The following is a 24,257-nucleotide window of genomic DNA, read 5'->3' on the forward strand; positions in this document are numbered from 1 at the left end:
CAAAATTATGATGTGAAAAGTAGAAATTAGGAGATACGAGTTGTAATTCTGAGATAAAAAGTCATAATTATCTGATCATTTCATTTTTTTATCTCATAATTTTGACTCTAATAATTACGACTTTTTATCTCACAATTACAACTCTTTATCTTATAAGGTCAAAATTATGAGATACAAAGTTGAAATTATGACAAAGAGTTGTAATTGTGAGATAAAAAGTCATAAATATTAGATTAAAGTCAAAATGATGATATATAAAGTTGAAATTAGGAGATAGGAGTTGTAATTGTGAGATAAAAAATCGTAATTATCTCATAATTTCATTTTTTTTATCTCATAATTTTGACTAATAATACTGACTTTTTATCTCACAATTACAACTCTTTATCCCATAAGGTCAAAATGATGAGATACAAAGTTGAAATTATGACAAAGAGTTGTAATTGTGAGATACAAAGTCATAATTATTAGATTAAAGTCAAAATGATGATATATAAAGTTGAAATTAGGAGATAGGAGTTGTAATTGTGAGATAAAAAGTCGTAATTATCTCATAATTTCATTTTTTTTATCTCATAATTTTGACTAATAATACCGACTTTTTATCTCACAATTACAACTCTTTATCCCATAAGGTCAAAAGGATGAGATACAAAGTTGAAATTATGACAAAGAGTTGTAATTGTGAGATACAAAGTCGTAATTATTAGATTAAAGTCAAAATTATGAGATAGAGTTGTAATTACGAGATAAAAAGTCTAAATTATGAGATAGAAAGTTGAAATAATGAGATAGAAAGTTGAAATAATGAGATAGAAAGTTGAAATAATGAGAGTGCAGTTAGTTTGTATCTCATAATTTCAACTCTCTCATAACTTATCATTTCATAATAATGACTTTATTTCCTAATGATTTCCTCATCTCATAATTTTGACTATCTCACATTTAAAACTTATTCATATATATATGACTTTTTTATCTCATAAATAGGCTCTCATAAAATCATAATTATGTCATAAAAACTCAACATTTTGAGATGAAATAGTCCTAATTAGGATACAATCATAATTATGAAAAAGTTGAAATTATGAGATGGAAAGTCAAAATAATGAGAGTGCAGTTAGTTTGTATCTCATAATTTCAACTATCTCATAACTACTTTCCATTTCATAATTATGACTTTATTTCCTAATGACTTCCTTATCTCATCATTTTGACTTTATCTCACATTTACAACTTTATGTCGTAATTATGACTTTTGTATCTCGTAATTAGGCTTTGACTAATTACCCCAAATACCATTGGGGTATTTTTGATGTCATTTTAGTGTCATAAACCATGGATAGCCAGGCGCCTTCAAAGGATGAGTAGATTTCCCATAGGGCAAGTGTTCCACTTTGGAGGTTCCACTGTACACGTGTTTCCTTCTACCTGTGACACTCTCTCTCACCTGGCTCCTTTTCAGCTGACCAATTGCACTAAATTTCTTGTGTTCAGGTACCGCTCGTCTCGTAAGGAATGTGAACCTCTCACAAACCAAAATGGAGATTTTGTTTTCTTCCCTAGCTGATTGCATTGAAGCGTCATTAATACAACTCGCCACAAGTTGTAGTTTAGTCGCGCTTTTCTGCAAAGTTGTCCTGCGCTTAAGTCACACTCTTTGGCTTTTTTCTTTTTGTACCTTAAAGGTATGCAAGCCCCTACACACACACACATGCCACCCAGATCAGGGGTGTCCAAACTTTTTCTACTGAATCATTAAAGCATTTTGATATTTTTCATTTTCATTAAGGTCCCGGGGACCCAAAAGGTGTTTCAAATAAGTCTTTTTTTTTTTTTTTTTACTTTTAAAACATGAATATCTGCAGATCAACTTCAGATCTATTTGTTGCCATAAAGTTTTTGGTAAAAATGTTTGTTTATGCCTAAGTAAACCTTGTTTATTTTAGGTCAAAAACACAAAATATACAATATTTTCCCCTAAAGAATATTTGATGTGACGTAATTAGAGCTTTAAATGTGTAAATAATTCATACAAAATATGAAAAATAAATAATGTAAAAAATGCATTAAAATATGGCTTTTGATTAATTATTATTTTTAGAAACAATGACAGTTAAACAAAAAATCATCACACTAAAAGTCCCTTGGCAGTCAATAAAGTGTTTCAAATAAGTCATATTTTATGTTTTTTACTTTTAATACCTGAATATCTGCAGATCAACTTCAGATCTATTTGTTGCCATACAGTTTTTTGTGAAAATGTTTGTTAATGCCTAAGAAAACCTTGTTGTTTTTTTTTTAGGTCAAAAACACAAAATATACAATATTTTTCCCCAAAAAAATTTCAAAATGCAATATTTGATGTGAAATAATTAGAGCCTTAAATATGTAAATAATTCATAAAAATATTGCTTATGTTTTTAACAATGACAGTTAAAAAAATCATCACACTAAAAGTCCCTTGGCAGTCAAAATGTTTCAAATAAGTCTTTTTTTTTTTTTTACTTTTAAAACCTGAATATCTGCAGATCAACTTCAGATTTATTTGTTGCCATACAGTTTTTTGTAAAAATGTTTGTTAATGCCTAAGAAAACCTTGTTTTTTTTTTTAGGTCAAAAACACAAACTATACCATATTTTCCCCGAAAGAATATTTGATGTGACGTAATTAGAGCTTTAAACGTGTAAATAATTCATAAAAAATATGAAAAATAAATAATGTAAAAAAATGCATTAAAATATGGCTTTTGATTAATTATTATTTTTAGAAACAATGACAGTTAAACAAAAATCATCACACTAAAAGTCCCTTGGCAGTCAATAAAGTGTTTCAAATAAGTCTTTTTTTTTTTTTTTTTACTTTTAAAACCTGAATATCTGCAGATCAACTTCAGATCTATTTGTTGCCATACAGTTTTTTGTAAAAATGTTTGTTAATGCCTAAGAAAACCTTGTTCTTTTAGGTCAAAAACACAAAATATACAATATTTTCCTCCCAAAAAATTTCAAAATGCAATTTTTGATGTGAATTAATTAAAACATTAAATACGTAAATAATTCATAACAAATATTGCTTATTTTTTTAACAGTGACAGTTAAAAAAAAAAGTATCACACTAAAAGTCCCTTGGTAGTCAATAAAGTGTTTCAAATAAGTCTTTTTTTTTTTTTTTTTTACTTTTAAAACCTTAATATCTGCAGATCAACTTCAGATATATTTGTTGCCATACAGTTTTTTGTAAAAATGTTTGTAATGCCTAAGAAAACCTTGTTGTTTTTTTTTTAGGTCAAAAACACAAAATATACAATATTTTTCCCCAAAAAAATTTCAAAATGCAATATTTGATGTGAAATAATTAGAGCCTTAAATATGTAAATAATTCATAAAAAATATAGCTTATTTTTTTTAACAATGACAGTTAAAAAAATCATCACACTAAAAGTCCCTTGGCAGTCAAAATGTTTCAAATAAGTCTTTTTTTTTTTTTTTTACTTTTAAAACCTGAATATCTGCAGATCAACTTCAGATTTATTTGTTGCCATACAGTTTTTTGTAAAAATGTTTGTTAATGCCTAAGAAAACCTTGTTTTTTTAAGTAAAAAAACACAAAATATACAATATTTTCCCCAAAAATGTTTTTTAGAATGCAATATTTGATGTGAAATAATTAGAGCCTTAAATATGTAAATAATTCATAAAAATGTTGCTTCTTTTTTTTTTAACAATGACAGTTTAAAAAAAATCATCACACTAAAAGTCCCTTGGCAGTCAAAATGTTTCAAATAAGTCTTTTTTTTGTTTTACTTTTAAAACCTGAATATCTGCAGATCAACTTCAGATTTATTTGTTGCCATACAGTTTTTTGTAAAAATGTTTGTTAATGCCTAAGAAAACCTAGGTTTTTTTAGGTCAAAAACACAAAATATACAATATTCCCCCCCCCCCCCCAAAAATGTCAAAATGCAATATTTGATGTGAAGTAATTAAAACTTTAAATATGTAAATAATTCATAAAAATATTGCTTATTTTTTTAACAATGACAGTTAAAAAAATGATCACACTAAAAGTCCCTTAGCAGTCAGTCTTTTTTTTTTTTTTTTACTTTTAAAACCTTAATATCTGCAGATCAACTTCAGATCTATTTGTTGTCATACAGTTTTTTTTATGCCTAAGTAAACCTTGTTTTTTGTAGGTCAAAAACACAAAATATACAATATTTCCCCCAAAATTTTTTCAAAATAAAATATTTGATGTGAAGTAATTGGAGCCTTAAATATGTAAATAATTCATAAAAATATTGCTTATTTTTTGAACAACGACAGTTAAAAAAAATATCACACTAAAAGTCCCGGGGATCCAAAATCTCATAAAAGTGTTAAAATATATATTGAGATATTACTTTTTGTTAACACTTTTATGAGATTTTGGATCCCCGGTACTTTTAGTGTGATCATTGTTCAAAAAAAAAAAAAAAGACTCAAAAGCAAGATATATATATATATATTTTTTTTTTTAATTGATGGACAGATCTGAAGCTGATCTGGATATTTAAGCGTTGTAAGTAAATATAATATATATGGAGATATTACCTTTTGTTAACACTTTTATTAGTGGGGGCCTTTTGATCCCTGGGACTTTTAGTATGATATTTTTTTTTAACTGTCATTTTTCAAAAAATAATGAATCAAAAGCAATATATATATTTTTTTTAATCGATGGATAGATCTGAAGCTAATCTGGATATTTAAGCGTTGTAAGTAAATAAAATATATATTGAGATATTACTTTTTGTTATTTATTTACGACGCTTAAATATCCAGATTAGCTTCAGATTTATCTATCAATTAAAAAATATATATATATATTGCTTTTGATTCATTATTTTTAGAAAAATGACAGTTAAAAAAAACTGCCTGCATGACAGCTTTGTGTTGTTAGTGTCAACATTGCAACATGTCACCTGTTTGCTCTTTAATTACCATATTTTTCTGGGTTATTTTGTAACAGTATTTTTAAAAAGTGGTTAAAAAATGAGGGCGGCACTTTGGACACCCCTGACTTGGCTCATTTCAACGTGTTTGTGTTAGGGGAGCTTAATCCTCAGATTGAGGAAGACGAGTTACTGTATGTTATTTTTGTCAAATCGGCATTTTTATTTGTGAATGTTTTTGTTTAAAAAAAAAAGAAAAAGGGATGCTGGAGCGTCGATTGATTGTACAATTCTGTCTGCCTTTTTGCATGTCCTTCTGTATTCCTGATCTATGCAGTCTCGTCTCTGGACTGCCTTCCAGTCGCCCGGTCTTTTGACCCAGTGACTTTTTTTCTTCTTCTTCTCAGCAGCTCAACCAAAACAAAGAAGTGTGAAGTCACAACGCTAACACTGCTGTTGTGATCCGAGTTTTTAAGAGCCAAGACATATCAAATCATGTATAAATCATGAAGAACTGAGTATCGTTCCTTTTCTTATGTTGTGTGCGTGTAAAGACGTGGTCAGAAGTCTCCGATCTTACAAGCCAGTTCTGTCAAAGGTTAAAGCAAAGTGCAGCCCGTAGCTAATTTGGTAGCATTCTGACATTAGCATGCTGGCTGTTCGAAATTGCATTTTCTTGTTCTTTGAAGAAGAAAAAATATCTGTTTTGAAGTGGAAAACTACAAACCCCGTTTCCATATGAGTTGGGAAATTGTGTTAGATATAAATATAAACGGAATACAATGATTTGCAAATCATTTTCAACCCATATTCAGTTGACAACATATTTGATGTTCAAACTGATAAACATTTATTTTTTTTGCAAATAATCATTAACTTTAGAATTTGATGCCAGCAACACGTGACAAAGAAGTTGGGAAAGGTGGCAATAAATACTGATAAAGTTGAGGAATGCTCATCAAACACTTATTTGGAACATCCCACAGGTGTGCAGGCTAATTGGGAAGAGGTGGGTGCCATGATTGGGTATAAAAACAGCTTCCCAAAAAATGCTCAGTCTTTCACAAGAAAGGATGGGGCGAGGTACAACCCTTTGTCCACAACTGCGCATACCTGCCAACTTTGAAATCAGAAAAACCTAGCAGCCAGGGTCCAGGGGCCGCAGGCCCCGGTAGGTCCAGGTCAAAGTCCTGGTGGGGGGTTCAGGCCCGCCGACGCAAAATGATTATTAGCATTCAGACAGGTTAAAATGTTGCTAAAACCATCACTTTTCTATCAGTCACTGACTTTTCAAAACAAAAACATTACAGCAAAAATCATATGGGTTGATTGACATGTTTATTCTGTAAGCTAACTTCAATAGTTTGAAATTATTTTGACAGTTAATGCCAGTTATCCTGTCAACCTTTCACAAGACTTCAATTTGTTAATTGAAAGTACAAACAGTATAAACACTTTTTACAGTAAACAAATGGTAAAACAGTACTAAACAATTCCATTAAAAAAAAATTGGTGTCATTATTAACTTTCTGTCCAAGCTTGTATAATCTACTGCCTTGTTCAATTGTAAAAAATATTCTGTGCCTAAAATTCACATTTCCATCACAATTATCATACTGTAAACATGGTAAGCTAACTTCATTAAAATTAATAGTCCTGTCAATAGCATGGAATTACAATTCAAATGTAGTTTTTTTGTAAGCCTTTCAAAAGAATTCAAAATATGAAAAATTAATGAAAATGAATTTAAGCCATCAGACACTTGAAAAGTGGCACATCACATCTCTAATGTAATCATTTTAACTTTTCAACAGAAATAGCACTGCAAAAATATTAAGGACATACTTCTGTATTTTGGTAGTTATGCTGTCAACATTTAACAAGATTTCTTCAACTTGGACTTGAAAGCATAAATAGTATAAACACTTTTAACAGTATAACAGTACTAAACAATTCCAATAGATAACATTGGTGTCATTACCTTTTTGTGGCTAAAATCCAAATGTATTCTATCAGATTGATCATACTGCAAAAATGATATGGTAACTTTATGATAAGTTTACTTCATTAAAATGTAATTCAATAGCATCATAAATAAAACTTTGGCATTTATCACATCCAAAGAATCTGTTTGGGCGACGAAAAACGTTGAAAGTTTTCCACTTGTATCGCTAGCAACGGCATTAGACTTGTGTTTTTTTGTCCCAACGTGGTCTTTTACATCGCTAATTCCTCCGTGTCCGATCGAAAAATCTTGTCTGCACAAGGTGCAATTCGCGTAGTTTTCACCCTTTTTGGAACGGATAATTATTCCCGGATAGGCTTTTGAATATTCTTCACGGAATGACTGCAGTTTTCTTTTCGGTTTAAGACTCGTTTGCGATTTTTCTCCGGCTGATTCCATGATCGTTCGCTCGTTTGGAAACAATGGCAACTGGTGCCTCGTGCTTGGCAGCGGTGCTATAAATAGCCTCGCGCATGGCATTCGGAATGGCTCGATAGGAAGTTACGGGAAGCAGTGTCGATTGTCATTGTTGTTACGCGATTTCGTGAATAAAACTTGAAAAAAAATTATTTTTTTTTAATTAATGAAAAAACTTATTTTTTATCACTGCAACCGTAACCCGGAATAGGTTGATGAAAACCGTACTAATTACGGGAAAACCGAAGTAGTTGGCAGGTATGACTGCGTGAGCAAATAGCCAAACAGTTTAAGAACAACGTTTCTCAAAGTGCAATTGCAAGAAATTTAGGGATTTCAACATCTACAGTCCATAATATCATCAAAAGGTTCAGAGAATCTGGAGAAATCACTCCATGTAAGCTGCATGGCCGGAAACCAACATTGAATGAGCGTGAACTTCGATCCCTCAGACGGCACTGTATCAAAAACCGACATCAATCTCTAAAGGATATCACCACATGGGCTCAGGAACACTTCAGAAAACCACTGTCACTAAATACAGTTTGTCGCTACATCTGTAAGTGCAAGTTAAAGCTCTACTATGCAAAGCGAAAGCCATTTATCAACAACATCCAGAAACGCCGTCGGCTTCTCTGGGGCCGAGATCATCTAAGATGGACTCATGCAAAGTGGAATAGTGTTCTCTGGTCTGACGAGTCCACATTTCAAATCTTTTTGGAAATATTCGACATCGTGTCATCCGGACCAAAGGGGAAGCGAACCATCCAGACTGTTATCGACGCAAAGTTCAAAAGCCAGCATCTGTGATGGTATGGGGGTGCATTAGTGCCCAAGGCATGGGTAAGTTACACAGCACCATTAATGTTGAAAGGTACATACAGGTTTTGGAACAACATGCTGCCATCTAAGCGCCGTCTTTTTCATGGACGCCCCTGCTTATTTCAGCAAGACAAGCCAAGCCATATTCAGCACGTGCTACAACAGCGTGGCTTCGTAAAAAAAGAGTGCGGGTACTTTCCTGGCCCACCTGCAGTCCAGACCTGTCTCCCATCGAAAATGTGTGGCGCATTATGAAGCGTAAAATACGACAGCGGAGACCCCGGACTGTTGAACGACTGAAGCTCTACATAAAACAAGAATGGGAAAGAATTCCACTTTCAAAGCTTCAACAATTAGTTTCCTCAGTTCCCAATCGTTTATTGAGTGTTGTTAAAAGAAAAGGTGATGTAACACAGTGGTGAACATGCCCTTTCCCAACTACTTTGCCATGTGTTGCACCCATGAAATTCTAAGTTAATTATTATTTGCGAAAAAAAAATAAAGTTTATGAGTTTGAACATCAAATATGTTGTCTTTGTAGTGCATTCAATTGAATATGGGTTGAAAAGGATTTGCAAATCATTGTATTCCGTTTATATTTACATCTAACACAATTTCCCAACTCATATGGAAACGGGGTTTGTACACAAAAAATCCCCTCATCCTTTGATTTATCGGTATGTGGCCCTCAGTGGATGACATTTGGGCACTCCTGGTTTAAAGGCTTCTTTGGCATTGCAACACACTGAAGGCCTTTTTTTTAATGTGGTGTGGTAAGAACACATTTTAGTAGTGCATCTCTGTAGCTGCACAATTAAGAAAATCGATTTGTTTTTTTAAAGAAAGAAAAGTCATTTTGTGCGCATCAGCACGTCTTACTGTTTTGTCTGATCTGTACAATTTTTTTTATAAATATCTAAACAAAAAAATTCCAATTTTGCATGTAGGAGAGAAAAAAGAAAACATTTCACCGGAGCAAATGTTTATTTTTTATTATGTTGGCCAAGTGCTGTGTGGAAAAATAGACAAAAAAAGGTCATTTCTTCATTTGTAGTTAAAAAAGCAAAAAAAAAAAAATTCATTTTAAGTAGTAAAACAGGAGGCCCAGTTTGGCTGAGGTCTTCATTGCTATTCTGTGAGCATTCTGCTTAATGACATCCTGCAATGGGAGGGATTATGCAACCCACACAGAAAAAAACAACAACCTTCCGCCTCAAGAGATTCGTCAGGATAGTTTAGAAAGTGGGTTTCCAGATTGCATCAAGCAAAAAAAAAAAAAAAAATCCGGATTGTTCCCTTTTAATCCTTTTCAGAACCTCAGTGCACACAAGTTAACAGCAACACTATTTGAAGTGACACTAAGCAACAGTGACACTGAGTGGAGGATCGTGGTACTGCAGACAAATCCCACATGTCCAGGTTACATTTTGAGTAAATAATGCCAAACTTCAACAATAGAAAGGTGTCTGAAGAGAATTTTCACGGTGTAATGTGTGCCTTTAGTGGTACTTCCTCCAGCGGTCACGCTCTTAAAAAAAAAAAAAAGATTCAAAGTGTTAGGATGCATATTTGAAAGAAGGCCAAGCGATGTGTGGGCATACACCTACTAAGATGGGGGTAGGACCAGACGTAGCTGAGCACACAGTACCCTGCCAACAGCATGGCCACGCCGCCGATGCCGCCTTTCCTCACGTGGAAGTACTTCCTGTAGTACCACCCCCAGCCTGCAGGTGGAAAACATTAAGTTAAAAGTACCAATGATTGTCACACACACACTAGGTGTGGCGAAATTATTCTCTGCATTTGACCCATCACCCTTGATCACCCCCTGGGAGGTGAGGGGAGCAGTGAGCAGCAGCGGTGGCCGCGCCCGGGAATCATTTTGGTGATTTAACCCCCCAATTCCAACCCTTGATGCTGAGAGCCAAGCAGGGAGGTAATGGCTCCCATTTTTATAGTCTTTGGTATGTATTAGACTACACAGGTGTACCTAATGTGTCTTTTTTTGTTTGTTTCCATTCACCTCTCTGCATCATTTCCACCACGTCTGTCGGGCGGCTCGGAGTCCTGCAGGCCAGCCAACAGGGCAGCTCCCTCAGGGTCACCTGACCCAGGCCCCGCCCTGCATTGGAGATAAGGAGCACAGAACATGTTGGCTGAAATCCTTTTCCTGCTTTTAAATTGTACATTATGTTTGGTTACCTAAAAAAGGAAGTGGTTTGATGGCGCTATCCGCGGGAGAAGGGGGGGAAAAAATGCTGTGCTATTCATCCAGCGGAGGGCGCTGACTCCCAAATGGATTGACTCAACATTTTCCAGCAGGAAGATGCTTTGACAAGATGTGTTGTGTAACTGTAAGTACAATACTCCATAATACTTTATGCCTGTTATTGTTGCGTCTAATAACGGAGGCGAATTATAGGTTTAGAGCCCCCTCTCAAATTTAATACACATTCACTGTAAAAAGTCAGTGTTTAAAAACAAGAAAAAAACATACAAAAATTAGGGGTATTTTATTTGAACTAAGCAAAATTATCTGCCAATAGAACAAGAAAATGCGGCTTGTCAAGACTTTCCAAAACAAGTAAAATTAGCTAACCTCAATGAACCCAAAAATACCTTAAAATAAGTATATTCTCACTAAAACAAGTGCACTTTTCTTGGTAGAAAAAAAAAAGAGACCTTTTTGCTCAATATGTTCAAAAATATTCTTAATTCAAGTAAATGCTAGTGCCATTATCTTGACATAATATGTGCTCGGCATTACATTTCTTGAAACCAGCAAACTTATACTAAAAACTAATTTATTTTTCTTAATGGAAAGGCAGTCTATTAACCGCTCAGGCAAATCATATTGTCTAAAAATGCATTTTCCCATCGATAACATGACATCATCGCGCCAAGTGCGTGCCCTTTCAGACAATTAGTGCGCGAGGAATATATATATATATATATATATATATATATATATATACAGTCAAGAAAATAAGTATTTGAACACCCTGCTATTTTGCAAGTTCTCCCACTTAGAAATCATGGAGGGGTCTGAAACTTTCATGGTAGGTGCATGTCCACTGTATGAGAGATAACCTAAAAAGAAAAAATCCAGAAATCACAATCTATGATTTTTTTAACAATTTATTTGTGTGATAAAGCTAAAAATAAGTATTTGAACACCAACAATAATATTTGGTGGAGTAGCCTTTGTTTGCAATTACAGAGTTCAAACGTTTCCTGTAGTTTTTCACCAGGTTTGCACAGACTGCAGGAGGGATTTTGGCCCACTCCTCCACACAGATCTTCTCTAGATCAGTCAGGTTTCTGGGCTGTCGCTGAGTAACACAGACTTTCAGCTCCCTCCAAAGATTTTCAATTGGATTTAGGTCTGGAGACTGGCTAGGCCACTCCAGAACCTTGATATGGTTCTTACGAAGCCACTTCTTGGTTTTCCTGGCTGTGTGCTTTGGGTCATTGTCATGTTGGAAGATCCAGCCACGACTCATCTTCAATGATCTGACTGAGGGAAGGAGGTTTTTGGCCAAAATCTCACAATACATGGCTGCAGTCATCCTCTCCTTAATACAGTACAGTCGTCCTGTCCCATGAGCAGAACAACACACCCAAAGCATGATGCTACCACCCCCATGCTTCACAGTAGGGATGGTGTTCTTGGGATGGTACGCATCATTCTTCTTCCTCCAAACACGAATTATGACCAAAAAGGTCAATTTTGGTCTCATCTGTCCACAAAACTTTCTCCCATGACTCCTCTGGATCATCCAAATGGTCATTGGCAAACTTAAGACGGGCCTTAACATGTGCTGGTTTAAGCAGGGGAACCTTCCGTGCCATGCATGATTTCAAACCACGACGTCTTAGTGTATTACCAACAGTGACCATGGAAACAGTGGTCCCAGCTCTTTTCAGGTCATTGACCAAGTCCTGCCGTGTAGTCCTGGGCTGATTCCTCACTTTTATTAGCATCATTGAGACCCCACGAGGCGATATCTTGCATGGGGCTCCACTCCGATTGAGATTGACCGTCATGTTTAGCTTCTTCCATTTTCTAATGATTGCTCCAACAGTGGACCTTCTTTCACCAAGCTGCTTGGCAATTTCTCCGTAGCCCTTTCCATCCTTGTGGAGTTGTACAATTTTGTCTCTGGTGTCTTTGGACAGCTCTTTGCTCTTAGCCATGCTGAAAGTTTGGGTCTTACTGCTTGTATGGGGTGGACAGGTGTCTTTATGCAGCTAACGACCTCACACAGGTGCATCTGATTCAGGATAATACAGTGGAGTGGAGGAGGACTTTTAAAGGCGGACTAACAGGTCTTTGAGGGTCAGGATTCTAGCTGATAGACAGGTGTTCAAATACTTATTTTCAGCTGTATCACACGAATAAATTGTTAAAAAATCATAGATTGTGATTTCTGGATTTTTCTTTTTAGGTTATCTCTCATACAGTGGACATGCACCTACCGTGAACATTTCAGACCCCTCCATGATTTCTAAGTGGGAGAATTTGCAAAATAGCAGGGTGTTCAAATACTTATTTTCTTGACTGTATATATATATATATATATATATATATATATATATATATATATATATATATATATATATAAAAAACAAGAGAAAATACGTACTCATATAGTACATATACATACATATACAGCCCGGCCCCCAGCCAAATTTTTGTTTTTTGTAATTTTTAATAATTTATCTGAATGTGCATGAACTATTTCTGTTCAAAATTGTTAGAAATGTCACATGTTAAATGTTTAAATATTAACTGTCAGTTGACTGTACTGCGTCAACTGTACTACTATATGAGTACGTGTTTTCTATTGTTTCATTGAAAATAAAACAGCAAAGTCCATTTGGCTGTCATCTGTTTTAATTATGAAAAACAATTGTGTCAAAGTCATGATTTTTTTTTTTTCATGCTTGAAATAAGAAATGATTACTTTAAAAAAGTAGTTTTATACTTGTGAGTGTTGATGACACAGCTTTGCAACACTTGATATTCTAGTTTCAAGCATGTTTTACTCAATATAGGTCATCAAATCTCAGCAACAAGCTGTAATATCTTACTGAGATCTGCTTAGTGAGAAGAATTATCTTATCAGACAGAAAAGAAGCAAATATCACCCTTATTTGAGATATTTAATTATACTTAGATTTCAGTTTTTGCAGTGTTCATACTGACCTCTTTTTTTAAAGCTCACACTGCAAAAACTGAAATCTAAGTAAGATGAAATATCTCAAATAAGGGTGATATTTGCTTCTTTTCTGTCTGATAAGATAATTCTTCTCACTAGGCAGTAAGATATTACAGCTTGTTGCTGAGATTTGATGACCTATATTGAGTAAAACATGCTTGAAACTAGAATATCAACTGTTGCAAAGCTGTGTCATCAACACTCACAAGTATAAAACTACTTTTTTTAAAGTAATCATTTCTTATTTCAAGCATGAAAAAAAAATCATGATGCCGAGCGCATATCATTATGTCAAGATAATGGCACTAGCATTTACTTAATTTAAGAATATTTTTCAACATATTGAGCAAAAATGTCTCTTTTTTTTTCTACCAAGAAAAGTGCACTTGTTATTAGTGAGAATATATTTATTTTAAGGTATTTTTGGGTACATTGAGGTTAGCTAATTAGGGCCCGCATGGCCCATTGTATAAGGACTCCCAAAGGGAGTCCTTATGCAATGGGACATAAGGACCTATTGAATTTGTAAGGTTTTATTATTCTTTATTCTTCCGCCGCCACATTAAACTGTAATTTGCCCACTTAACATGCTTCAAAACTCACCATATTTGACCCACACATCAGGACCTGCGAAAATTGCCTTTTTAAAAAAAAACCGAACCACAAAACTCAAAATTGCGCTCTAGCGCCCCCTAGGAAGAAAAAAACTAGACTGCCTGTAACTCCCACTAGGAAGGTCGGAGAGACATGAAACAAAAATCTCTATGTAGGTCTGACTCAGACCTAGATTTTATAATAGTACATTCTCAGGCTAAAATCAACAGGAAGTTGGCAATTCCCCCTTCAAGACAAAAAAGTACTAAAAACAGTCACTTTTGCCTCTTTGAGCTGTAATTTGACCCCCTTAACATGCTTCAAAACTCACCAAACTGAACGCACACATCAGGACTGGCAAAAATTGCGATCTAATAAAAAAACCTAACCCCAAATCTCAAAATTGCGCTCTACCGCAATTTTTGAATAAAACGCAGAAAAAACTGCTCCTCGGAAGAAAAAAATGACAAAACTGCCTGTAACTCCCACTGGGAAGGTCGGAGAGACATGAAACAACAACCTCTATATAGGTCTCACTTAGACCTACATTTCATAAAATGACAACCCCCAGCAAAAATCAACAGGAAGTTTGCTATTCCCCCTTCAAAACAAAATTTTTGTAAAAACCGGTCACCTTTCTTCAAACATCTCCTCTGAGCGCGTTTGTTGTTTCAGCTTCAAACTAACACAGGAGAGAGATTGAACCCTTCTGATTAAAAGTTGGCGAAAGAGTTTTGATACCTGCTCCGGTTTTGATTTTATGACCCTTCAAAGAACCGCTGCGCTGATGCTGCTGCGCTGCTGTTTTTTTAAGATGGCTGCTTAAAAGCAGGATGCACCAGCGTGCCCACACAATGCAGACTAGGTAGGTACACTAGACAAAAGTATTGGGACACTTATGACTATCACTGGACAAAAGTATTGGGACACTAAAGCCGAAAACTGGACAAAAGTATTGGGACACTTGGGACTACAACTTGACAAAAGTATTGGGACACTTACGACTAAAAGTAGACAACAGTATTGGGAAACTTAGGACTACCACTGGACAAAAGTATTGGGACACTTACACTGGACAAAAGTATTGGGACACTTACACTGGACAAAAGTATTGGGACACTTGGGACTAAAACTTGACAAAAGTATTGGGACACTTAGGACTACCGGTAGCACCTGCCAAATACGCGGGCCCGACAAATGCTGCTTGCAGCTTTAATTTTACTTGTTTTAGAAAGTCTTGACAAGTCCAATTTTCTTGTTCTATTGGCAGATAATTTTGCTTAGTTCAAATAAAATACTCCTAATTTTTTTTCCTTGTTTTTGAACACTGACTTTTTGCAGTACACTAATCAAATCAAATCAAATCAAATCAACTTTATTTATAGAGCACATTTAAAATTTACCACAGGGGTAGCCAAAGTGCTGTACAATGAGCAGGTTAAAAGATAAAACGAGTACCGAGCAAACACAACACAACACAAACAGAACACGATAAAAAATAAATAATTAAAATAGAATTAATAAAAACATAAAAACAGGATCACAGCAGGTGTATTATGGGGCGCCATTGCAGGATGGATATCACTCAGTGTTAAAAGCCATAGAATAAAAGTATGTTTTTAAGAGAGATTTAAAAACAGGAAGAGAGGAGGCTTGTCTAGCACTCAGGGGTAGGTCGTTCCAGAGCTTGGGAGCAGCAACGGCGAAAGCTCTGTCACCTCTAAGCTTCAGCCTTGTGTCAGGGACCGTCAACAGCAGCTGATCGGCTGATCTTAAGGATCGGGTGGGGCAGTAAGGCTGAAGGAGGTCGGAGAGATAGGTTGGCGCGAGGTTGTTTAGACATTTAAAAACAAATAAAAGGAGTTTAAAATGTATTCGGTAACGCACAGGGAGCCAGTGAAGGGACGCTAAAATAGGGGTGATGTGCTCACGTCTGCGGGTCTGTGTTAGCAGACGAGCAGCAGAGTTCTGCACGAGCTGCGGGCGGGCGAGGGAGGCCTGGCTAATGCCAACATACAGGGCATTACAATAATCAAGACGAGTCGAGATAAAAGCGTGGATTAATTTCTCAAGATCATGTCTTGATAGAAGCGGTTTCACTTTCGCTATTTGGCGTAATTGATAATAGCTTTTTTGAACGACGCTGCTGATTTGTTTTTCGAATTTAAAATCTGAGTCAAACTTTACCCCCAGGTTTGTGACAGAGTCGCTGAGATACGGGATCAGAGTGCCGAGGTCAACGTTGGGGGAGGGAGAGCGACTTGGACCGAACAACATAACTTCTGTTTTGTCTTCATTTAGGCTCAGGAAGTTAGCTGAAAGCCAGACTTTGATGTCGTGCAGGCAGTCAATAAGACGTTGAACCGTGTTATTTTGTGCCATGGGAAAATAAATCTGGCAATCATCGGCATAAAAATGAAATGCACTAGGGGTGTTCTGATCTGATACGGATATTAGCAAAAAAAAATAAAAAAGAAGTATGCATGTAAAATGTCAGATAAAAGCACTCCTGCAGCGTGTTTACGTGTGCAAAGCTGGACAATAAGCACACACTTTGTCTATTTTAGTCCAGTCATTTACAAAAGGTAAACACGGTAGGCTACTAGCAGTTAGCAGCTACACAACAGCTAAGCACACAAGCTAGACATACGTGATAAGTGTCCTTTTATATAATGATAAGACAACAACATGTGTTAATAAAGACAATTATCACATAATCTCCAAGGCAGAAGAAGCATATTTTAAAGTGCCCAGTAACAAACGTGTCCGCCTCATCCACTGTGTCATTATCTTAACTTGATGGATTATTGTGGCCATGAGGTGTCAACAATTACCACTTTATTTCAACTTAAAAGTGTTTTTTCCATACTTACAATTGTTTTGTGTTTGGCTCATTTCACTTGATCGAACCATTTCTAACATTCCACACAACAAAATAATAAAAGTACATATGATCACTGTTATTGTGTCAGATTAATATTGGTATTGGGCAATATTGGAAGTGAAAAATTAGTATGAGCAGAAGCCTAACCCTCACACAATCACTGATGGCGTGTCTACTTAGCATTGTTATTTGTGCTAATTAAAGGTACTTTATTTTTATTTAGGATATTTCACATTTAAAAATGGCTTACAAAATTTGGGCAGTAGGTCTTTTCAGCACTTATATGGGTCTATTACAGGGGTGTCCAAATGTATTCCACTAAGGGCCGCACACTGAAAAATTAAAGCTTGCGGAGCCCATTTTGATATTTTTCTTAGTTTTTTTAACCTTTAGGGCTCCCCTCAAGATGGGTCTCAGGGACCCGAAATGTTTATTTTAAAAATTAGTCACATTTATTTTTAAACAATGTAAAAAATTTGTCATATTTATTTTTTTTAAAAGAAGTCATGTTTATTTTTTAAAAATGTAATAAAAAAGTCACATTTATTTTTTTTAAATGTAAAAAATTAGTCATTTATTCACAATCCATTGGATTGTTCATGCCATTTATTTTTTGTTTAAATGTAAAAAAAATAGTCACATTTATTTTTTTAAATGTAAAAAATGTGTCATTTATTTTGAATTATTATTCAACGTTTAAGTCTCTAGAACAACTTCAGGTCTATCTGTTGATACAAAGTAATGTTTTGTATGGAACAAAATGGATTGTTCACGACATTTATTTTTTTTAAATGTAAAAAAATTGTCACATTTATTTTAAAAAAATGTACAAAAAATTAAATAAATTCAAATAAATTTAAAACAACTTCAGGTCTTCCTGTTGATATAAAGTAATGTTTTGTACGCATTTTTTGTCCAAAAAACCTCAGTTTTTCATGGCAAAAACACCAAATATGCAACGTTCCCCCCCAAAATATGGATTTTAAAGATGATTAAAAAAACGCTTCAAAGATGCGGCTTTGGGAGTCATCGTTATAGCCTTCAAAGTCTTATAAAACAACTTTAAAACCCTCCAACGTTTTATGTATAATGTAGTAACAGACACGTTCATAACAATATGTAACATGTACAATATTTACCCTATTTTGATCATTTTAATCATTTCCGGGACTGATTTCTTTCCACGCATTTGTTTCTGTTTCTAGCGCAGCACACGTCCGACTTCCAGTGTGTTCCTACTCCCGGAATCAAACACGCGCGTGCGTTCCAATCATGGCAGACTTGGTAACAGCTATATTTTTGGACAAATGAGGATTTACATCTTTATATTTTTGAAGCTGAATATACTGAGGATGAACTGCGGTTATAGAAGCGAAATAATACTAACCTGAGGAATTGTCTGTCTTCTTCCGGGACATTAATGCATCTTCAGCACCCGACGGGAGGCCGTGGAAGTGTCCCAGTGACGCCGAGGGGAGTCGGGCCCCGTGACGGAGGCCCACGTTGAGGCTGTCGACGGTGTGCGGAGGGGGCGTGGCCTGGCTCGCCTGCGAGGTTAGCATGGTCTCGGAAGATGCTTGTGTGGGTGCTGCTCGCGACACACTCGCGTGACTTCTCTTTGACTCCGGACCGTTTGTTTGGATGTGAATGGTCGGCCTGCTGCTTTTAGCTCGGCCTAACGTGCTCCCGACATGCTGCAGCGTAATCCTGGACACACTTCCTGACTCATTTAGAATCTCTTTCCCTAAAAAGTCTCTCTTTTCCTCGCCGAGGTCTACCCTCTCCGCTTCTTTCTTTTTAGAAGCACTTTTAGCTTCAGGCTGAGCGGATCTTTGACGCTGGCTTTGCAGACCCTGGCTGGGCTTTGCTGCTTCGCCGCTCTTTTTCTTTGGCTTCGAAGCAGGCGATGTTGGCTCAGACACCTTTTTCTTTTTAGAAGTAGACGACAAGGGCGATGCTGGCGTGACGCTGTTCTCCGGCACCTTCTTTTTGGACAAGTCTGCAGCCAGCCTGTCCGGCGTTTGAGACTCGGCGGGGTCGTGGTGGGCGGACGATGGCTTGGGCGCGGCCTTGCAGTGTGGAAGGTGGCTCTTTAACCTTTTGTAGGACTTCCCACAGAATGGACACGCCTCTATTTGGGGAAAAAGACATATTAGTCATGTTCAGAATCACAATCAGAAATACTTCATTAATCCCAGAGGGGAAATTAAGATTTTCAGAACAATCCCATTCAAGAGCAGACAAACATTACAGGGAGACAGAACAGGATCAAACATTACAGGGAGACAGAACAGGATCGCTGACGGGTCTGCCAACTTCCGGTGCCCCTTTTATTGTTGACGCTTTTGATTGATTGATTGAAACTTTTATTAGTAGATTGCACAATTGATCACTCAATGGTAACACCCCAATAAGTTTTTCTACTTCTTTAAGTCGGGGTCCACGTTAATCATATCATTGTACAAATTAGGGATGTCCGATAATGGCTTTTTTGCCGATATCCGATATTCCCCAACTCTTAATTACCGATTCCGAAATCAACCGATACCGATACATACAGTCGTGGAATTAACACATTATTATGCCTAATTTTGTTGTGATGCCCCGCTGGATGCATTAAACAATAAGGTTTTCCAAAATAAATCAACTCAAGTTATGGGAAAAAAAATGCCAACATGGCACTGCCATATTTATTATTGAAGTCCCTGTATGATCAGTGTCAGAGCTTGGTCCACATTGCCGGCAGTAAGTCGGACACGTTTCCGGTGAGGGTTGGACTCCGCCAGGGCTGCCCTTTGTCACCGATTCTGTTCATAACCTTTATGGACAGAATTTCTAGGCGCAGTCAGGGCGTTGAGGGTATCTGGTTTGGTGGCTGCAGGATTAGGTCTCTGCTATTTGCAGATGATGTGGTCCTGATGGCTTCATCTGGCCAAGATCTTCAGCTCTCACTGGATCGGTTCACAGCCGAGTGTGAAGCGACTGGGATGGGAATCAGCACCTCCAAATCCGAGTCCATGGTTCTCGCCCGGAAAAGGGTGGAGTGCCATCTCCGGGTTGGGGAGGAGATCTTGCCCCAAGTGGAGGAGTCCAAGTACCTCGGAGTCTTGTTCACGAGTGAGGGAAGAGTGGATCGTGAGATCGACAGGCGGATCGGTGCGGCATCTTCAGTAATGCGGACGCTGTATCGATCCGTTGTGGTGAAGAAGGAGCTGAGCCAGAAGGCAAAGCTCTCGATTTACCGGTCGATCTACGTTCCCATCCTCACCTATGGTCATGAGCTTTGGGTCATGACCGAAAGGACAAGATCACGGGTACAAGCGGCCGAAATGAGTTTCCTCCGCCGGGTGGCGGGGCTCTCCCTTAGAGATAGGGTGAGAAGCTCTGTCATCCGGGGGGAGCTCAAAGTAAAGCCGCTGCTCCTCCACATCGAGAGGAGCCAGATGAGGTGGTTCGGGCATCTGGTCAGTATGCCACCCGAACGCCTCCCTAGGGAGGTGTTTCGGGCACGTCCGACCGGTAGGAGGCCACGGGGAAGACCCAGGACACGTTGGGAAGACTATGTCTCCCGGCTGGCCTGGGAACGCCTCGGGATCCCCCGGGAGGAGCTGGACGAAGTGGCTGGGGAGAGGAAAGTCTGGGCTTCCCTGCTTAGGCTGCTGCCCCCGTGACCCGACCTCGGATAAGCGGAAGAAGATGGATGGATGGATGGATGAAGTCACAAAGTGCATTATTTTTTTTAACATGCCTCAAAACAGCAGCTTGGAATTTGGGACATGCATGAGGAGGTTGAGGTGGGGGTAGCGGGGGGGGTGTATATTGTAGCGTCCCGGAAGAGTTAGTGCTGCAAGGGGTTCTGGGTATTTGTTCTGTTGTGTTACGGTGCGTATGTTCTCCCGAAATGTATTTTGTCATTCTTGTTTGGTGTGGGTTCACAGTGTGGCGCATATTTGTAGCAGTGTTAAAGTTGTTTATACAGGCCACCCTCAGTGTGACCTGTATGGCTGTTGACCAAGTATGCATTGCATTCACTTGTGTGTGTGAAAAGCCGTAGATATTATGTGATTGGGCCGGCACGCAAAGGCAGTGCCTTTAAGGTATATTGGCGCTCTGTACTTCTCCCTACGTCCGTGTACACAGCGGCGTTTTAAAAAGTCCTAAGTTTTACTTTTTGAAACCGATATCGATAATTTTGAAACCGATGCCGATAATTTCCGATATTACATTTTAAAGCATTTATCGGCCGATAATATCGGCAGTCCAATATTATCGGACATCTTTAGTACAAATATATACTATCAGCATAATACAGTTATCACACAGGTTAATCATCACTCTTGGTATTCTCTTGATGAGCTTCAAAGAGGTTCAAGACTGTTGGAAAACCATTTCAAGCCCTTAAATAAACCTCTTGAAGCTCATGGAGAGAATGCCAAGAGTGTGCAAAGCTGTAATCAGAGCAAAGGGTGGCTATTTTGAAGAAACTAGTATATAAAACATGTTTTCAGTTATTTTATCTTTTTTTTGTTAAGTACATAACTCCACATGTGTTCATTTATAGTTCTGATGTGACAATCTACAATGTAAATAGTCATGAAAATAAAGATTGAATGAGGAGATTATTTATTTATTATTTGTAAAAAAGCACTTTACATTGAGCGAACAACCTCAAAGTGCTAAAGTGTATTAAACAAAAACAAAATAATAAAAAGATAATACAAATGAATACAAATAAAAACTAGAACAGCCTAATAGCTAGAACTAGTATGCATATATCTATAAAAAGGCTTTTTTAAATAGAAAGGGGTTTTAAGCCTTTTTTAAAAGCATCCACAGTCTGTGGTGCCCTCAGGTGGTCAGGGAGAGCGTTCCACAGACTGGGACATAAAAATCGAGCTGAATGACACACTTATTATGCCTTGTTGACTTTTAATGGCTACAAGCTAAAGCTGGCTGGTAAAAACACACTCCATGTAGAGAATGCACACAATTACAGCCATTTGTATGTGCGATTTAGAAGGAACAACTGTGTTATGATGGTTGACATGTAGGTAAGTGTCATTTTAAGTGTGAAGTGAATTATATTTATATAGCACTTTTCTCTAGTGACTCAAAGCGCTTTACATAGTGAAACCCAATATCTAAGTTACATTTTTAAACCAGTGTAGGTGGCACTGGGAGCAGGTGGGTAAAGTGTCTTGCCCAAGGACACAACGGCAGTGACTAGGATGGCGGAAGCGGGAATCGAACCTGGAACCCTCAAGTTGCTGGCACGGCCACTCTACCAACCGAGCTATACCGCCCCAATTACAGTGTAATAATAATGCAAAAAAACCCAACAAACTTAGATCAGGGGTGTCCACACTTTCTTTTCCACCTGTTGGGAGTGCATTCCATATTGATGTGGTATAGAAGGAGAATGAGTTAAGACCTTTGTTAGATCGGAATCTGGGTTTAACGTGGTTAGTGGAGCTCCCCCTGGTGTTGTGGTTATGGCGGTCATTTATTCTGGAAGTAGTTTGACATGTACTTCGGTATCAGGGAGGTGTAGCGGATTTTATAGACCAGGCTCAGTGCAAGTTGTTTTACTCTGTCCTCCTGGGCAGTATAGCTCGGTTGGTAGAGTGGCCGTGCCAGCAACTTGAGGGTTCCAGGTTCGATCCCCGCTTCCGCCATCCTAGTCACTGCCGTTGTGTCCTTGGGCAAGACACTTTACCCACCTGCTCCCAGTGCCACCCACACTGGTTTAAATGTAACTTAGATATTGGGTTTCACTATGTAAAGCGCTTTGAGTCACTAGAGAAAAGCGCTATATAAATATAATTCACTTCACTTCACTTCAAGTGGGTAGGAGTGAGCTGTGATCTGGGGTGGAGGTCTAGAAGTAACCTGACTAACTTGTTCTGGGATGTTTGGGGTCTAGATTTGAGGGTTTTGGAGGTGCATGCGTAGTTGAAAAAGGGTTAAACAAGAGTTCCCGCTAGAATCTTCATGGTGCTTTTGTTGACCAGAGAGGAGATTCTGTAGAGAAATCTCGTTCGTTGGTTGACCTTTTTGATTACCTTGGTTGCCATTTTATCACAGGAAAGATTAGCCTCTAGAATGGAACCTAGGTAGGTGACCTCATCTTTACCCACTTTAATAGTGACGTCACTGACTGTTGATGTGGGACCCAAATAGGACGCATTCCGTTTGACCTTAGTGTATGGATAGCTTAAAAAGGGTCTGCCTTTTGGCACATTTGATATCATTCACGTTAACTAAGCTTCCAGTTCTCTGTTCTTAAAAAACAAAACACATTTCTGTGGCACTTCTACGTAAAGTGTAGTTAGTTAGGTCACGTGACACAACTAGTGTTTTCAACTTACCGAGGCTCATTGCGCACGCACCAAAAAGAAAACAGCAAAACAAAAAATTAGTCGGCTAACGTAATATTATATGGTTTTTTTTGTAAATTAATTACATATCTCATATGTTAATTAGATATTAATTTTGACGGTGACGTTTTAAAAACGTGCATCATTCCAGACAGGCGTCCTCGGTCATGTACTGACAGGCGGCTCCAAGGACCCTCTCGAGTTTTTTTTTTAGTTGGCCCGCCAGAAGCCTGAGCGAAAATAGTCAAATTCGGACTAAAGCGCGGCTGGGTTAAACGTCGAAGTATTTTATTTAAGATGCGGATTCTTCGATGGATTGTTCACGCCACTTCATGACGTCCATCGTTTAAGAATGTTGTGGGTGTGGCGCGACATCAGCTGAGATGAGTCACTCAGGCGCACTTCCGGTTTCGTGTTAAAAGTTTTCCGCACAACAAAATAAAAAAAATAAAAAGTGCTTTCGCGCAAATACAATCAAATGAAATCAAAGATTATATTTATGACTTTTTGAAGGTAGTCGGATCTTAAAAGGACTGTCTCGTTATTAGTCCTTTTTTTTTTAACTTTATTTTTTATTTTTTTATTTTGAAACACAATAGTCACCATTACAAGAAAAGAAGTGGATCAGTATAATTGAAGTTTACACATATTACTGTATTGGTAAGAATTGCTCTGAAATGTTAATTGTATTTATTTTAGTTTTTACTAATATTATTTAGGTAATCCCATATAGTAATATTACAATTTTCTCCAATTTAAACACCTCTGTAGCATTTTAATAATTCTGATAAAAATACAAAAACAAGTATAAAGTGTATATATGTATGTAGAAATAAGATTAAAGTAAACATTTTGGACAGAATAAAAATGTAAATACAAAATTGTACTACCCTACCGCTTGACTACATCAGAACAATGAACCATAAAAGTGAATCCGAATAAAAAAGTGCCTAAATAAAATTCAATTTTTATTTTTTAAATAAAGTGATTGTATGTGCATGT

At 37.2% G+C, this 24,257-nt stretch overlaps 1 protein-coding gene across 1 annotated transcript; it reads right to left on the minus strand.

Annotated features, from left to right (window-relative positions):
- Positions 1-9,155: 9,155 nt before the first annotated feature.
- LOC133577800 (uncharacterized) lies at positions 9,156-23,579 on the minus strand. The gene is made up of 5 exons (XM_061931825.2): positions 23,247-23,579; positions 18,266-19,009; positions 10,202-10,300; positions 9,786-9,902; positions 9,156-9,706 (listed from the first exon to the last, which is right to left on the minus strand). Exons 1-5 carry the CDS (start codon positions 23,254-23,256, stop codon positions 9,678-9,680), a joined length of 999 nt encoding a protein of 332 aa, XP_061787809.1. The 5' UTR covers positions 23,257-23,579; the 3' UTR covers positions 9,156-9,677.
- Positions 23,580-24,257: the final 678 nt, after the last annotated feature.

This window comes from Nerophis lumbriciformis, linkage group LG39 (assembly GCF_033978685.3).
Source record: "Nerophis lumbriciformis linkage group LG39, RoL_Nlum_v2.1, whole genome shotgun sequence".
NCBI classification, from domain to species: domain Eukaryota; kingdom Metazoa; phylum Chordata; class Actinopteri; order Syngnathiformes; family Syngnathidae; genus Nerophis; species Nerophis lumbriciformis.